At 32.7% G+C, this 18,540-nt stretch overlaps 3 protein-coding genes across 5 annotated transcripts; 1 reads left to right on the forward strand and 2 right to left on the reverse strand.

Annotated features, from left to right (window-relative positions):
* Positions 1–7,627: 7,627 nt before the first annotated feature.
* LOC103487556 (uncharacterized) lies at positions 7,628–11,674 on the reverse strand. Its single transcript, XM_008445896.3, has 5 exons — positions 11,277–11,674; positions 9,251–10,187; positions 9,039–9,134; positions 8,265–8,401; positions 7,628–8,181 (listed from the first exon to the last, which is right to left on the reverse strand). The coding sequence occupies exons 1-5, from the start codon at positions 11,519–11,521 to the stop codon at positions 8,004–8,006; spliced, it is 1,593 nt and encodes a 530-aa protein (XP_008444118.2). The 5' UTR covers positions 11,522–11,674; the 3' UTR covers positions 7,628–8,003.
* Positions 11,675–12,679: 1,005 nt separating this feature from the next.
* LOC103487554 (bZIP transcription factor ABI5 homolog) lies at positions 12,680–13,723 on the forward strand. The gene is made up of 2 exons (XM_008445892.3): positions 12,680–13,358; positions 13,472–13,723. Exons 1-2 carry the CDS (start codon positions 12,900–12,902, stop codon positions 13,721–13,723), a joined length of 711 nt encoding a protein of 236 aa, XP_008444114.2. The 5' UTR covers positions 12,680–12,899.
* Positions 13,724–14,002: 279 nt separating this feature from the next.
* On the reverse strand, positions 14,003–18,540 carry LOC103487555 (beta-1,3-galactosyltransferase 7-like). 3 transcript variants are annotated; one of them, XM_008445894.3, is made up of 11 exons: positions 18,106–18,540; positions 17,874–17,973; positions 17,723–17,778; positions 17,417–17,631; positions 17,261–17,324; positions 16,096–16,168; positions 15,895–16,015; positions 15,709–15,796; positions 15,412–15,537; positions 14,776–14,885; positions 14,003–14,613 (listed from the first exon to the last, which is right to left on the reverse strand). In XM_008445894.3, exons 1-11 carry the CDS (start codon positions 18,195–18,197, stop codon positions 14,465–14,467), a joined length of 1,194 nt encoding a protein of 397 aa, XP_008444116.2. In that variant the 5' UTR covers positions 18,198–18,540; the 3' UTR covers positions 14,003–14,464. The 3 variants fall into 3 exon arrangements, with proteins under 3 accessions (XP_008444116.2, XP_008444117.2, XP_050943514.1); XM_008445895.3 differs by having other exon boundaries at positions 17,874–17,970; positions 18,106–18,485; XM_051087557.1 differs by lacking the exon at positions 17,723–17,778 and having other exon boundaries at positions 18,106–18,483.

Genomic DNA, 18,540 nt, shown 5'->3' on the forward strand with positions numbered 1-18,540 from the left:
TTCGTAACCCCCTCCGTCTTCTTCTTCATCCGGCGAGTATTCGACATCAGGCGAGACTTCGACGTCCAGCCACTGTTCGACTTCTGCCCAGGTTCGAGTTCGGCACACGTTCGACTTTCGCCCAGGTACGACTTTCGCTCTGATTCGACTTCCGCCCACGGTTCCGACGCATACATATGTAGTAATTATTGTATTTTGATGGGTTGTAGGTCTTAAACGGTACCTTTAATTTGCTTTTCCGGCTTTGATGGTAACTACCACATCGCTTCGTATGGTTAATCGGAATATGTTATATTAACATTGGGGGATTTGGGGTGTGGAGGCAATTTTACTTTGAAATTCCTATCTGATTTAATTCCTGGAATAAAAAAATACCTCAGATTACATTAGGGTACCATCAGATTCTTACTAAAATGAACTCTTGTGCTTCTACTTGAGATTTCCAAAATCAAGTTCATTGGGATGGAACAACAAATGTTAAGGAATCTCTTGGCCTTTTTAAGATGGAAATTAATGTCTGATGTTTTTACATGGTAAGGCTGTTGATATTTCAGCCATTCACTATCTTATGGTGGCGCTAATGGAGGTAAGGAGTTTCAACATTATGATTTTATAACTTGTTATTTGGACACCTGTTCTTATCTTCGTGTGAATTTTATGGTAAAATGCTTGCTTCTTCTGCCATATTCGAACTGAATTACACTAACACGAGTGTTTCCTTCATCTCTTTATACTTTAGGTTCGAGTTGCACCTCTTCTTGCTAGATCTAATTTGCTCATTACCAGAGATATAGAGTGGGCAAATCTGGTTTTTGGGCTTGAGCAGGTAACTCTTTTTCATCACTTGTTTTCTCCTGGTTAGTTATTCATGTGCAGATTTTTATATCATGCTGTTTAGTGTGTCAACTTATTTAGTATACCTTGAAAATTTTTGTGGAAGTGTTAAGAACTTAACTGCTTCTTGTGATGTTTGAAGAAAGAAACCTTCAATAAGTAGTACCTAACACTTCAATAGCACCGCGGTGAGTCCAAGTGGTGGTGTTCTTATGGAACCACCTTCTTCCTAATATTTCAACGTGTTTTGAAGCTTTCGTTGTTAGCTATGTTTTGTTTCTGTGATTTTCAGTCTCTCTCTTTTCCTGCTTTTATTTTCTTTTCATGGTCTACACTCTGTAGTCAATGGTTGGCTGTGTTTTGTTTCTCCTTTTATTTTTTTAATGAATTATGGATCCTTGTTCCAGAAACAAAGTGATTGAGCATGTGCTCTCTTTTGTGCTGAAAATGGTGGAATTCTCTTATTATGACATGTCATTTTAAAATGTTAATTAGGTTAATTACTATGGTGTGGATTTCATCTTGTTTGTTGTATTTGGTTAAATAACCGAAATGAATTTCTCAAAGTTAGAGTGTTTATACTGTTTTGAAGCTCTTATGAATTATGCTTATCTGGAAGTTGAGCATTTAGAACTAGTTTTTTTTAACCCCATTTTATTTTTCAATAATGAGGAATAAAGAGTTTATGTATCCAGAATGGGATTGGTCGGCATGGGCAGTAGAGAGGTTACTGAAGATTAGCCTGTGAACCGAACATTGGAAAAGGGATTGTTGCTGGAGTTTAAGAAGGATTCGGAGAGGGTATTACTAGCAATTGCTCAGAAACCTGATGGAAAAAAAATTGATGGTGTTCGATCAGGTTCTAGTAAAAACAACTACCGCACCATTTTGAATAGACTACTAGGTTGATTCATGGCTTATTATTATAATTTTTTAAAAGTTGAATCAAAGTATTCAATCCATAGCTCTAATTTTCTCTTGGTCTATCACTTTTCTTTAGCAGAATGGTGTTACATCGTCTATTAAGCCACAACAAATTACATACTGATTGGTGGTGATTTGAACCAATAATTATGAGTGCAGGACCCGACATTGCTGGAATTTGCATGGCTTGAACTTCTTGAACAAAATAAGGCAGTGACTACCGAAGAATTAGCTGAGGTTATGCGCTCTCTGGTGTTTTAGATAATTTTGCGATCTTGTTCTATCACTAACTATAGCTCTTTCTACATATGATTTTTGGGAGTACAGAACCTATGAAAAGCTATTGTACGCATCTGTTATTATCAAAAGATGAATTATACTTCACTGTTCTGCAGACAAAAGGTTGCGATCTTTTTATAGTCCATGACCTACTGACCAAGTATGCATTATATTTTAATTCAAAAACTTCCTTTTATTTAACGATTAGATCCCAGCTACTAGATTATTCTATGGTGGTGCTTTCTGGAATTTACGTACACTAAAAAGGATTGTAAACTGATAATTTCTGCTTTCAAAAGATGTGAATGTTCAGCTACAAGTTGTTGGGTAATAATTTGGTAAATGTATTTAAAGCTTTCTGGAGTTCATATAATTTTATGTGGTGGCAATTTATTAATCCTAAATAATTAAATATTATCAAATCAATTCCATGTCCATCTCCTCGTAGCCATTAAAAAGATGTTTTTCTTCACCAAAACTCATAAATTGTTCTAATAAAACCACATATTGACTTTTTGGGGGTTCTATTTTAAAAAATGTAGTTGGATGTGATTCTTTTATATGAACTAATTTAAAAAATTCAAATCTTGTTGAAGATATATGTCTTTCATTTGTTTTAGTTGTTTTAGGTAGACCAGCCCAACATATATTCTTTATATGCAACTCAACATATATTCCTTTTTTGCCCTTTTTATATTAAATGTTTAAATTTGATCATTGTTTAAATAGAATGAGTTTAGACTCTTAATATAAAATAGAGTTTAGCGTACAATTTTAAAATTATTAAAATGCAGTTTTTGAAGTTCATCAAATTATCTCCATTGATTTAGTATCTGTAACTTGAATACACTTTTTGTTAAGATGAGACACTTTGTTTTACTTGTCAGGTGCTAAAAGTTGCTCTCAATCTTCTACTTCAAATGCCAACACTTCATAATCCATTTTCATTCAAAAGGTTGGTTTTCTCTCCTTTTGTACTTTGTGCTAGTGCATTGTTCGATCAAGTGCTAGTACTTTGTGCTAGTGCATTATTCTTCAAGTGTGTATGTAATTTAGGTAAGTTTGTAGGCTGAATTTGGTGTTTGCGCTTATGTGTTGTTGAAGTGTGTATGTAATTTAGTTAAGTACGTGCTCTATGTTGTTGAAGTGTGTTATTGATGTGTGTTGTTGATCATGAAGTGTTGTTGAAGTGTGTTGTTGATAAAAAAATGTTGTTGAAGTGTGTTGTTGATCATGAAGTGTTGTTGAAGTGTGTCATTGATTATGAAGTGTTGTTGGAGTGTGTTGTTGATTATGAAGTGTTGTTAAAGTGTGTTGTTGATCATGAAGTGTTGTTGAAGTGTGTTGTTTATCATGAAGTGAATGTAATGTGTTTATGTGGGTGAATGTGTTGTCTTATTGAATCATTTTTTTCCTTTTCTTATCTTATCTTATTAGGTTTTGTCACAATCCATTGGAGCAATGAAGCCATATTTACGCCAATTCATTGATGTATAGGTTTTTTTGTAGGTTTGGTAGGAATTTTTTTTTGTTTAAATGTAGTTATTTAAATAGTTTGTTCGTACCAAAACACATTTGTACCAACAATTAAAGCAATATTACAAAATGTGTTGGGCCTATAAAAGCGTTCACTGTTTTTCCATATGTGATTGTATTAGTCTGTAATGGTATGTGTAATGGCAGGACGACAAGAAATACAAGATTCAATAAGAAAGAGGGCTGTAAAATGATGACAGTAAAAAAGTGTCATAAATGATAAATAATGACATTTAATATTAGTCATAGAATATTAACAATGACAGTTATCCTCTGTCATAAAAAGTAAACTATGACAGTTATAAGCTGTCATAAAATGTAAACAATGATAATTATTAACTGTCATCGAAAATAAATAATGACAGTTATACTCTGTCATAAAATGTAAATTGTGATAGTTATTAACCGTCATCGTAATTAAATAATGACAGTTATAATCTGTCATAAAATGTTTCATTCGTGACATTTATTCTATGTCATGAAAAACCACTTTTCGTGACAGTTTTTGCAACTGTCATGAAATACTTTTCATGACTGCCGCATCAATGACTCTAAAAAACTGTCACGAAAGCTTTTGATGACAGCATTTAACTGTCATCGTAGACCATTTTTCTACTAGTGATTACATGCGGTCTCTTAAATTCAGTCCGAAGGTCTAGTAAGAGAATCTCTTACCTAAAGATTTTAGCTAAACAAAGTACTGCCTAGCTGACACTAAAAAATCTTCAATTAACTTGATCCTAATCATAACAAGAAAAATTCAGTATCTTAATTAATAACTTACCAATTGGCTAACATCCAAAATTCTCCCAAATTAATTAACTTCCTAAACAAATGGGGTTGAAACCAATTCAACTTGATTGAGAAAAATCCATTTAAATCTTCGAGAATTAGCCAAATGAACCTTTAAAAAAACCTAAAAATTTCCAAAACTAAATTAACAAAATATTAATTTAATTTCATTAGCTTAGCAAGGTTACTCAAATGGAGGTTGAAAAATTCTCTTATCGTTGATGGAAAAATTCATCAGTTTAAAAGATAATAAAGTAGCGACGGAGGGTTATCTTATAGAAGAAGATGAATAACCTTTTCTTTTTTCCTTTTCTTTCTAACTTAAGTATTCCAATGTTATTTATAAACCCAAATAATAACACTAATATTTATTATTATTATTATTTCTTTTTCCTTCTAGGATATATATATATATATATATATATATATATATATATATATATAATACAAAAATAAACATATATATTATTTATTTTCATTATTTTTACTCAATAAATTCCTTAAATGCACAAAAATCTTAGGCATTTATAACCATTAATAGTAATAATAATAATACTTCTTTATTATTATTATTTTTCTCTCACAAAAATCTATAATAAACATATATATTTGTTTAAATTATTATTCTCATTTCTAAATAAATATATATCTTTTCTCGTTCAATCAAATCAATTATCTCTCTTTTTATGAATTATCTTCTTTTCAATTATATAATTATATTTTGTCATATAATTAACTTTCACTTTTCCAAATTATTAAGTGATTTATTGGAAAAGATATATATATATATATATATATATATATATATATATATATATATATATATATATATATATATATATATATATATATATATATATATATATATATATATATATATATTCCAATAAATCACTTATAACTTCCAACATGAATTATCTTAACACAACCATTAAATCTAGTTCTAATCTTTAATATAACACCCAAATAATTTAAACTCCATACAAATTTGAAATGTTACATTCTATTTTCCTAATAATTATATTTCAATATATAATTATCAATTTTCTTTTAAATAAATCTAATTTCTTCTCTTTCCTTATTTACCCAATCATAACAACTTCTCTCCGAATCAAGATTTATCTTTCTACAGAATAATTATTATTTATCATTCTCCAAAATAACTAATTATTTTTTACAATAATTAATTATTATTTATCATTCTCCAAAATAATTAATTATCTTCCACCATAATTAATTATTATTTATCTTTCTCCAAAATAATTATCCTTTTACAAATAATTATGTTTTCCCAAAAAATAATTATTTTACTTTTTCTTCCTTAAATAAATATCATTTCTCCAAAATACAATTATCTTTTTTTAAAAATAATTATATTTCAACAAATATAATTATCTTTTCATTTCACATAATAATTATATATATATTTCCATATATACATATAATTATTAAATCTCCAACAAACTTTCACCCCACAATTTAATTAAATAACATCAATAATTATTTAATTTAATTCAACTTCAACAACACTAAAAATTCACAACTTTACTTAATCCTCATAACATACCATTTTATCAAAAACTCAACAAACATCACATAACAAAACCTCTAATTAATTAAATATTCATCCAACAAATATTTAATTAATTTCAATTCCCACAAGAATCGAATAATTCTCATTAAATGAATTCAAAATAACATCCAATAAAATAAATCTAATTAAACAAAATTAAAATAATTAATTCCACAATTATCTTAATTTTTGAAACGTTACAACAATTTTAACCTCAATTACCCAGAAAAATCAAGGATAATAAATTTGTGTATTTGAGTGGTTTTGTTAAATAGTTTATCACATAAATAGAGAAAATCTATTAAAGTTGAATTTTTGAAATTTTCAATATTTAAACCAAATTCAAAAAGGGATATTTTCAAAAATATAAAAAAGCGACAAAGTATTTATATTGTATAGAAAAATTTCGAAAACAGAAAGTCCAGAGCCCCACCGTGTAAAATACCAAAAATTCTCCGTCAACTATGTCGTCAACAACGTACTCGTTTAATTTTGTTACACAATCATTTAATTTAGTGACGTTTAAATTTGGTCGATTTTTTTTTCAAAACTTGATAAACGATTGTTTAGATTTGACTAAACAATTTTTTTAAATTCTTTTGCTACACGATCGTTTTTTTTTATACAATCGATTATATTTGTCTACACATTTAAATTTTGCTAGACGATTTTTTTAATTCTTTTGGTACACTATCGTTTAGATTTATCTAACGATGATTTATTTTTTTTTACACGATCGTTTAGATTTGGCTATTCCAATCTAAATGATTCTTTTCAAAAAAATTTATACACGATTTTTTAGATTTTGCTATTTTTTTATACACGGTCGTTTAGATTTGAATAGATTTGGTTATTCAAATTTAAACGACATAAACAAAGAAAGAGGAAAAGAAGAAAGATGATGGAAAGAAATCACAACGAAAAAAAAAAAGACGATGGAAAGATTAAACGACGTAAAAAAGATTCAGGAAAGGAAGAAATACGATGAAAAAATTTAACGACGTAAAAAAACAATTAGAAAATAAGAAAAATGATGGAAAGAAATCGTAGAAAAAAAAGAGGAAAAGAAGAAAGACGATGAAAGAAATCGAAGAAGAAGACAATGAAAGAAATCGAAGAAGAAGACAATGAAAGAAATCGTAAGAGAATAACAATTTCATCGCGAGAAAGAGAAGAAAAATGAGAGGACAAACCTAAAATATTTAAACAATGACTAAAATTTTATTAAAACTGCCCGTAAACTAAATAGTTTGATGTTATGTTAGATTTACGTAAATTTCCCATAAAAAGAACATTTAGTTCCAACGAAATCTATTAAAGGTGATTTTTTCAAAAAAAAAAAACCAAATATGTTTAGTTCCAAAGTGAAACTATAGCCAACAAAAAAGTTGTTTACAAAAATATATTATAAATATTGTTTAAATCTTGTTCCCATATTTGAAAAAATCAAAACTGAAACCAAATTTGAAAATATATTATTTGTTTCAGGTACATTTAAAAAAAATGTTACTTTGTGAATGTAGAATTACATTATATAACCCTACAACAACATAATGGAGGAACGTTCCCTTTGTTATATTTGTAATTAAGTCGATCATTTTGCAATATATGATTGTTTTTTAATATTAAATTTGTTTTTAAAAAATAGATAAAAATGGTTGTTAATAAACAGGCATACTAAAAATGAGATAGTGTAACAAAACATTCCTTTCTTTTTAGTGAGGGAAAAAAAACAAAAAGAAAGATCTCCAGTTCAAGGTTCTGAAGATTTCAAAGAACATATATGCAGACATTACTTTACAAAATAAATGAAGATAATTGGCATAAAAAATTTAAAATTAAAAAAAAAAAAAAAAAAGGAATACAGAAAAATCATGTGATTTTGGCTTCCATTACATTTCATCAAAATATACACACCTCTATTGTGATGCCATGTTGAAGAGTCCTCACTTTCAAGAACGACACTTCATTTCAGTATTTGGGAAGATCTCGCCGAGGACTCTCTAAAAACTGGGCTTTCTGCAGATCAAAGACCAAAAAAGATGGTTGAATGAAACCTGATTGATCATTCTCTTTTATCCTCTTCCCTGTCATCCTCTTCATCCAATTCCATACTGTTTCCACTATCCTTCTCATTCCGCTCTTGCTTCACAAAACTAAGTTCACTCTCTGGTTTTCCCCGGTTGAAGAATTGAGCCTCTTCGTCGTCAGACTGAGCTCCAATTTCATCGGAGTAAGCATATCTTGGTTCATGATAGTTAAGTTAGGATAAATCTGATCGTAAAGAGAGGTAATAAGAAAGAAGAAAGAAAACTCTGTGAAATACCGTTGAGAACTTTGTGATGGAGCCCAGAGATAACAGATAACGCACAGTAAAGCAAACGCAAGAATGTTCCAAAAGGCAGTTATGATCCAAGCATTCTGCCACCTTTCATTGAAAGGATCAGTCGCCTTGAAGTAGACCTATATAATATGCAAAAGCTTGTCATGAAACTCGCCTCACAAGACAGCACTAAAAACAACCTTCTTAATCAATAGGTAATAATAACACTAACAATCTGAAAGGAAGATTAGAGACATAAAGCTGGAGAAATTGAAAGCAGAGTAAGTCCAATTAAATTCAGTTGTCATCTCAAGAGAGTTAAGAGGTACACACAGACAGAGTTTAAAACACCAAGAGAAATCCTTCCAATCTCATTCAGAATCAAGAGTCAGATGAGAATAATTCCCTAATACCCAGAAATGTCCACTTCCCAGTTCCCACAAAAAGAACTACAGCACGTGCTAGATCTTGCACACCCAAAACAACAAGAAGACACGGCAGGCAGGTCCCTAAAGACTAAAGAAATCAATACAACGTAGATTTCACAAGTAATTTGAACACTACTAGTACCCCAGGAGAAAACTTCCCACAATCTTACACTAATGACGGCACACGGCAAGTGGTAGTGAGAATGTGCACAAATCAACTTAGACATCCAGTTTTTTGTATTTTAGTTTCAACACGGTAAAGCATTTAGTTGGACTAAAAGTGTTGACTGCTGAGAGCTGTATATATAGGCCTACACGGTCAAGGAATGTATAGAGATTGAATTCACACCTCATACACTATCCAAGCAACAGAAGCAATAACAGTGACTACCAATGCATTTGAGAACTTCCTGTATATTTCCAACTTAACAGAGCTTCTCTTCATCTGGAAAAGAAAAAAAAAAAAGTTTATCGTAGAAGTTGAGTATCCAGATACAGAGGTAGAGGCAAATAGGGAAAAAAAAAGTGAATGTTGTAAAACTTGGCAGATTCCAAGAATACCTGTAACTGCTCTAGCGTTCTTGAAAGGGAAGTAAAAATCCATAATATCAAAAAGGCATCTAGGAATGCATCAGGGAGGACTAGGAACAGTCTTGCTCTTCCAGAAACATCATTTATAGTCCCAACATACTCCGTTATATCCAATAACTCAGATGCCAAAAAGTAAGTTAACCCTAGAAGAAGAACCTTTGAGGTAAGACCGCCAAGAGTAGGCCGCACAACACCATAACCCATGGAAATTGACAGGATAAGAAGCCGTGTAACTGTTTTCCTTACAGCACCCACAGTCACCACCCATGTTGTGATTACAACTGGCCTAATTCCCGTATCATTAAAGTTCACATATTCAAAGTACCAAAGGACCATCTCAAATAATCCAAGGGCAATGACGATTGTGATGCAATGCTGAAGTTGTAGAATATCTCTCCAGAACCTCACATATTGAGATAACCATATGACAGTAAGCAATAAATATACAGTGGACATGAATACATAAAATCTCATTAAAGAGAACATCCGTCCAGGTAAATAACCATAGGGATTTTTCCACTTCGTCCTCCCACTCATCACTAATCCTTTAAGGTTTGGATCGCATGTTACAAAGAACATGTTATACATTCCAGTTTTTGTTATGGGAACTTCCATATCTTCCATTTGAGTGTACAAATAATTACCACTGAATTGCACATTTAAAACAACTGGCCACTTAATATCCGATGCAGAAGGCCTTCTAATGACTTCTCCTTGCTTACATCCTTCAAGCTTAGCTAGATCTGGGGTGCAACATATAGCTCTCTGTCCACCATATGCAGAACCACCAATGTTATCACGATCAGCAGCCTCAAAGATGATAACTTGTATCAGCCCAGTGCTATGTTCCATATCTGTATGTTGGTCAGCCGCAGCCTTGCTCCTCCAAAAGGTGATATTATAAAATCTGTCCCATTCATAAAAGTCATGAATATCCAGAATCACTGAGGGAAAAATATAAAGGACGATATTTTTTTATAATGCAGAGCATGAACATACAGTGAGCTACACTAGAACAGGGCATAATTTTTTTGGAAAACCAGTTTTGTGAATAAATCGCAAGGATGCATATAGATAGGTCAATATCTTTATAAACAAAGAAATTAAATACAGGCCAAGTTGTTCAAAACAAATTTGTTCAATCAACTAGTAGAGTAGGCCATAACCGAACTGAAATTTTCAAGCAAACTGAAATTCTTCAGAGCAAGGATATTGTTCATATCTAAGCTCATCTACACATTAATGACCCATAACCGAACCAAGCCTCCACTTATAGGAAGTATTAGAGCACCATGGTGGCAAAGCCATAAATAAATCAAGGCAGTACTAAATTAAGTGCCACACACTGGAACACACTGGAACTGCAGTGCTACTCTAGTCACTTTTAAGCAATAAAGAAATCTAGTCTCTAATCTCCCAAAATGATAAGAAACCAACCAGTAAAATTGAAAAAACCCCAAGGTTGGGATTCATTAATTAACATAGTTATTTTAGACGTTCACTGAATGGATAACAGGTCAATTTACCAAACTAAAATCAGTACTTAAATCATTAATTAGAAATCTTATTCATTATTCATTGAAAACAAACATTAAGCGACCAAACAGGAGAATCTTTCTCCTTTCCCAACCTAATTCGAAAAGCAGGAAGGCAGCGTTCAAAATACAAAATATATGAGCATATATGTATGAACATCAGATCTGTTAAAAGATAGAGTCCTCCCACAGCCCCACTTAAATGCATTACTAGAGTTAACAAACAAAGGAAAAACAAGAGGCCAAATATGCAACTTCATTTTCTGACTCACCAATAAATCAGCTTTTAAACCCAAATGTTAACCCTATTATGATATCAAAATGAATGAACACAGATCTAGCTCAAGAACAACGAAATTAAAATCCAATTATATTTCAACTACAACAATACACTCAATAAAAACTATCAACACTAACTCCCAAAAAAAGCACATCAATGAAAATTAGGTCAGTAAGAGTACTGGATGGAAGATTGGCCATTGCGGACAGAAGGCGTGTTGGGATCGGCGGAGAGAGAAGCCGCAAGACCTTCACTACCGCCGGAAAGAAGGAAAGCATTACCGACATCAGTGAAAACTTCTTTGTTGTAGAAATGGATGGAGGCATTGCTCAGATTCACAGTGAGTGAGAGTAAGAGTAGGAAACGAGCATAGAAAGTGAATAAAGGATTTGAAAGAACAACAGATCTTTGTTTCGCGATATTCATGGCGAGAGATCAAACGGCAAAACGAGAACCAGAGAGAGAGAGAGAGAAGGAGGGATGGGCGTTAGGATGGAAATCGGCAGATGAGATCGGAGTCCGATTGTAAGAGAAGCATTTGTGTCTCGGTCGGTACGAAAGGGAATTCTACCACACGCGCGTAACGCGCATTCCTTTTAAAGCGATTGAGACAACACATGTATATTCTACTATTTCTTTTTTTTTTTACTCAACTAATTCTCAAATTTTGAATAAATATAATTTTATATTATTTTTAAATAGAACAAAATAAATCAAAATATTAATAATATTAATCTATGGTGGTATTTTATGAATAGTATAATTTTACGTAATTAACATGTATCATAAATTCATAAAAACTTTTTTTTTGAGTTCATATATCACAAAAACTTGGCATAATAAAACCACAAATTATTTTGTTATCAATTTATAATATTTGAATTAGATACAATAATTACTAATTATTGGATGCTTAGTATGTCTTATATATTTTTTTCGTTTCAATTCTCGTTATAAAAGAATGTTAAATTAGCGTAAAAAGCAATACTTCCACTTTATATACTTGAACTTAAGCATGGACATTTAGATTATTTAGCTTTAACTAGCAAGTGAGTATTTTAATATACTTCACTCATCCTTGAAAAAGATATCTAAAAAAAAATTCTTGTCTAAGTTGTCCCATTAAATAAAAATCAAATTCAATAGAATCAATATCAACCATCAAGAGTAGATGTCAAATTAAAACCAAATGCAACATATGTGTACCTTTCTACCAGTAGATTTGGATCTTTTTAAATGAGATTATAGATGTTATAACCAGTCGGAACTGTAAAGTTTTTCTTTGAGACATAAATTTTAGAGGAACAAGAATCGTGATAGAGACGTGAGATATTCATTCTACTAGTAAATACTTCTCCTAAGTTATGCCTACGTTGCATCGAAAGAAGTGTAATGAGTATGATATTTGATTATTGATGGCATATGCTAAATGGTTTTTGATGTGTAACTACGTTCTTGTGAAAGGAAAGAAAGTGAAAAGCAGAGTGGTAATATTAGAATGTCTTTTAAGCTTTAGAATTTCCATCTGTGTACCCCACAAAATTAGCAAGAATATCAGGTTTTGCTGTTGGACTGAAGAAAACTACTCTATTTTCTCTCTCTAAAATATAGGATCCCCTTCAACAAATCACCATCTGCCAGATCCCTTCCTATCTGATTTATGAGTTTTTCCTCAAAACTTCCCACTAATTTGCCTTCTTTCACTTCCCTCGTCATTTGTCTCACCGTGCAGATTTTGAAGTAGCTGATAGGAACATAAACATAAGTGGTGAAGGGGAAGAAGAAGCCATTATTAGGATAGGAAATGAATTTAGATGAATTAGTTTTGAGGAATGTGATGTCTGGGGAAGAGGCAGAGCTAGTACATAACCCTTCTTCTTCTTCTTCTTCATCTCCTGCAGCAGCCACAGTTTCGTTGTTTCTCGGGAAGAGGAACAAGGACATTAAACCGCAGCCTGATCCAATGGCTGAGGTTTCGGCCTCGGCAGATGGGATGGATTGGATTCATTACCAACAAGCATTGTTGATTGATTCCAAGTCGCCAGTTTCTCAAGGTGTTTACAATCATGGGGGTATTGGTGTTTACAATATGGAAGCCATGTCAATGACGACGTCAGCCTCGTCGAACTCAGATTTCCAAGAAGGTAACTGTGAACGGAAACGAAGACAGGTTGATGATATGAAGGAGAAGACTATTGAAAGAAGGCAAAGGAGGATGATCAAGAATCGTGAGTCTGCTGCACGGTCCAGAGCCAGAAAACAGGTAAATTCATGAAATTTGTTCTTGGTAGCATGCATTTATTTTTGAAACATCAATGAACAAATGGAAACATTTTTGTGTATACCATCATATTTTTGTTTGTTTTAACATTCTAGGCTTATACGAATCAGTTGGAGCACGAAGTATCATGCTTGAAGAAAACAAATAGTTGGCTGAGAAAGCAAGAGGCAAGTACATCCACTACAGCATATAGTTCTACTACCAGACAGTTATATTTTGTTCACATACTAAAAAAGTATAGTTTCCTTTTCTTTTTCAGGAAGCAGAAAGACTACTTTTTTCAAATCCAATCCCAGTGCCGAGATACCAACTGCGGCGCACCAGCTCGGCCTTCTTCTAGATTCTGATGTTCACAAGCAGACCTGACTCTATTCTCTCTCTCAAGTTTTTTCTAGTTGGATAATTTTGAAAACATAGGAGCTTTACTTTCTTTTGTGTTTCATGTAGAGGAAATACTCTGATAGCAAAATACCTTTGCTTGTGAATGCAGTTCCTATTCTTCCCCCTTTGCCTTCTCATAGTTCATGACACTCTAAAATTCTACGTACCGAGAAATTTATATCAGATCCAGATTATCGAGGATAATGACTATGAAGTTGAGGTTAATGGAGGAAAAGGTGGAGTCCTTCAACACAAACAATTTCATTTTATTTATTTTGACTATACAAAGAAATGTTTACATAAACAAAATCTGACACAATGACTGGGAACCCAACCTTGTAGGGGAAATACAAATGATGCCTAAAATACATAATACACTGGCTGTAATACATAAATTCTATAATCAAAAGGGAAAACTAAGAAAGTAACAGAGGTACCAATGAATTTAACTCACGCCAACAAAATTGGAAGCTTCGAAGAAGAAACTAATTTTTTTCCCTTTTTTCTTTTCTGAAAATATGAATATTTTCCACACAATCTTACAAATCCATTTAATCGCCACACGCTTGTATATAGCTTCTTTCAAGGTTCTACTTGCATTGTTTTTATAATGTTTAATCTCCAGTTCAACTCCCAAACAGTCTCCAGCTTTTTCTGACCACAGGTGAATAATGTCAAAAACCCAAGTAGATCAACAGAAGCTAACACTAGATTAAGGCACTCCAGACAGCCCCATTGCCTTCACCACACTTTTCGTGGACACTCTTGATTCTCTCCACAGATTTGCATATTCCACTGCAACTCCAGTCAAATGAGGCAACACATACATTTCCTGCTTGTGCCTTCCACTCACAATCTGCAAATTTTTTATTGTCTTAAGATAAAACTACGTTACAGAATAAAAAAGATGCTTTGCAATAAGGGATAAAGAATTTGGATAAATATGGTTTGGGAAAACGTTTGTTCTTTATGTATGCTATCTAAATATAAGATCATCCGCATCTAATGAAAACATTACCTGGGGGCGTCCCACAGCACATATTGCGGTCATCAATATGCTCGACTTCAAGGCCTATTAACCAAGCACCAAGAGACACATCTTCATTGGCATATTTGTGCAAAATTGGCCTGCATCACAAGTTTCAACTCTTTGAATTGAAAATGACATGAACAAAAGGCGGGTACAAGTGTCTATAGATAAAAAATAGCACTGGCCCACATACAGATTTATTCCCAATAAAGAGATGGAAGATATATAAGTTGCTGAAATTCATAAACATCTTATTTTAACATAAGGCTAGTGCTCATTTGCCATTTAATTAGTAACAAACAATTAAAAATCTACCATCCATAATCTGTAAGTCTTTTTGATAAGGTAAATCCATAACTGTAAAATATAACATTAACATAAGATGTCAAAGAGCTCCCCGATCAAGTGAGAAAAGCTTCCGATATTCATTGAAGTCAATCGCAGATTCTTTTAGTTCGTAAACATTAGACACATTTAAAAAACTTTACGTGAAAAAAATTGAATGTATTAAAAAACTAGACATCTCATGTTGATGCATTAATGGTTTTAATTAAAGAGTTATGAATAAGATGATGCATTTTACTTTATGTACTCTAGATGCACATGGAAAAATTATATCCTTACTGATTGACTGCAATGTATGTGGCTAGATCCTTTGAGATTGCATAAATCTGTCCAGTTGCATGTCTGAAATACTTATTTCCCTCCTCTCCAAATTTCCAGTATTCAGGCTCATGGTATTTGACACTCCTGTGATATAAAAGAAAATGAAAAATATATATTATTGACAGATCCTTTTTAAAAATACACAAAAAGAAACAAACAAAAGAATGGTATCATTGTGCCAAAAAGAAACAAAATAATAGAGATGATCAATCCCGCCCTCTTCAATGAACATGATAGATAGTCCATGATAATTACTTTGAAGAAAGAACAGGTCCAGATTTCATGCACCCAATATACACTCTGGGCTTCGAACGGTGGTAAGCAAGAGTAGTAGCTAGCATCCCTATATGAGAAATAATTTTGAAAAAAGTTCAATCTTAATAATGTATATTTAGTTATTACATAATTAGAAAGAATAACAATGGTTCACTTGAAACGCACCTAAATTTACATGGACATCGTCATCTATCTTGACATAGAAGTCAGCATCCCATTTAGCAACGGCAGTGGAAAAGAAGGATTTTGTTTTTGCAGATAATTCATGATACCCTTCAATATGTTCCTGCACATGATAATCCAGTTTACAAGCTGAATGTCTAATCATTCTTTTATATGAGTACTACTCCATGTAAATTCTCTTACCAGCCTAAGGAAATCTTTATGCAGCGCATCTTCTGAATCAATTGCACGATCTAAAATGCTGTTGGAAGTTGCGCTAATCAAGCAAAAACCAATGAGATTAGTTCCATCGAAAAACAAAGAAGCAATTTCAAACCAGTCATATAATGCATCGAGATTAAACTGCACAAACATAAAAGGATGATGGAAGATTAACGTGGGATTATGCATTTCAAGGGAAAAACTGCAGTAACAATTACATCACAAGACTACTTTGATATGAGAAGAATACAAACAGTATGATAATCACAGTCGAAAAGTCCAGTCTAAATTTACTACCTATTTACATTAGTTCAAAAGAGAAAACTGGTAGATTAACAGTTATTGCTGCTTTTGTAAAAGGGAACCACCAATAAAGGACATGTTTGGCCCATCTATTAACACACTCAAGTTTCAGCAATAGAAAGCAATCTAGAAAATCTCCGTATCATTATGATTGGAAAACAGAGAACCTTCAACTCTAATAACTAATTTTCAAGAATTTAAACAATATAATCTATCTTGCAGCTTTGCCAATCGAGTATTACGTTTGACCATCTTAAAATGTGAACAGATCATGCATAACTTTTTAGTTTCCACAACTTTCCTTTACGTGAAGAAAAAAAGTTTCTATTGTTGTATATAAGTTAACATTCCCATCTCATATGCTATGAAAATGACCATGCAACACAATTTAGTTTCTACGGCCTTTCTCTCTGTCCTTTTCTAAAAGAAGAATTTTAAAGCATACTTCAAAATTTCCATATGTTTGGTTAAATAGTCAAAGAGTAAGTTTGAAAATACTCGATACATTAAGATGCCTTTAAAAACACTTAATTTCTGCTTCTCTCGCAAGTATTTATAGGAAAAAAAGCTTCACCTCAAAAAGTCATCACAAACCCACGTCTGTTATTGTCATATCTTAAGACAATCCAGCGCATGATTATAAGAGGAACTCACAGAGAGAAATTTAGCCAACAAAAGCCCTAATACCCTATCCTTTAAATGCCCTATTACATTTCGTTAATACCGTTTGGTTGGAAAAAGAAGAATAAACCATAAAGCAAAATAAGTTAGTTTGCCTATTTTCACCGGAACTTAATTTCAAACGTAGCTAGAACCAAATACCCCACAAGAAACGCAATTCTACCTATGGCCAATCATAAACCGGACAACAATCCCCTTCTCTCGCTCCAACTGGAACAGCTTTTCCCCTGACCAAAACGACATAAACCATGTTTTAGCAGGAAAACTAACGTCAAATGATCAATATGAAACATAAGAACAATGGGTAGGACCTAAATACCTCGTGGCATCCACGTCTCTCTAACTGAATCTCGACGCCTTCTGCTACTAAAAGCGGTGTTTATCCCAATCACCATTAACATTTTCTTCTTCGGCAGATTACTTTTACCACTGGATTCAATAGAGGGGGTGTGGCTATCAGAGGAGTGCATCCCCCTAGAATTTCTAGCCTCCACTAAATCCCTGTAAAGCATTGTAATCTTCTTGTCTAAAGATCTGTATCCCAAATGAGGAAAACAGTTTGTTAAGCCAAAACTGGAAGAATTACGAAGCGAAAAATTAGAAAGAAAGATAAGTCGAACTAAACTGGATTGCTTCTTGAGTTCTATAAACTTCGGTCATCACATCCTTTTTTTCCGCTGGCTTAAAAGTTTCCAAGAAAAAGGAAAAATCAGACTAAACAAGCAAAACAGAATCAGTCGTAAAACTGTTGGGAAATCAGATGCAAATACACTCACAATCTTAAATGAGCTATCTTCAGAGACGATTTGAAGTTCTTGTTCATGTCGACGACGGGAGATGACCTGACCATTGGATTCAGACACCGACCATATTCTGCTACATAACCCAAAAATCCAAAAAAAAAACCCCACAAATCAACAATCAAAACCCATGGGAAAGGGAGAGAGAGAGGGAGGGATAGAATTACATCAAATCAAAAAGAGAAAATGGTGGAAGAGGAGTAGAAACCTGTTGGTGATGAGCATACCGAAAAAGAAGAAAGAGAAACAAAAGAAAGGAACCCATATAATAGAAATCTTTCTAGTGCCACGGCTCTTCATTTTGTTTATGGTTTGTTGTTTGTTTGTTTTGGTGCAAAAGAAGAGAGACGACCCGAGTAAGGAAAACTGGAGAAATGAACAAAGACTTTTATGGGGTTAATGGAATGAAGAAAGTTGAATCAAATTGGGGGGCTTGTGAAACGTAACGTCATGGAAGAAGAATTAGGCGCGTTTTTGGAGGTCAGAAGTGTCAAAGTTTAGGCTGCGAAAGGAAGAATTGCCATTGCTTGGTTTACGCTAATCACGCTATAACTCGGGTTTCGCTTTCAGATTTATGAAATAATATGAATTAAGAAGCGAAGCCACTTTCCTTTTCTTCATTGCTTTCTTTAATAATTGGAAT

Source organism: Cucumis melo, chromosome 7, assembly GCF_025177605.1.
Source record: "Cucumis melo cultivar AY chromosome 7, USDA_Cmelo_AY_1.0, whole genome shotgun sequence".
NCBI lineage: Eukaryota > Viridiplantae > Streptophyta > Magnoliopsida > Cucurbitales > Cucurbitaceae > Cucumis > Cucumis melo.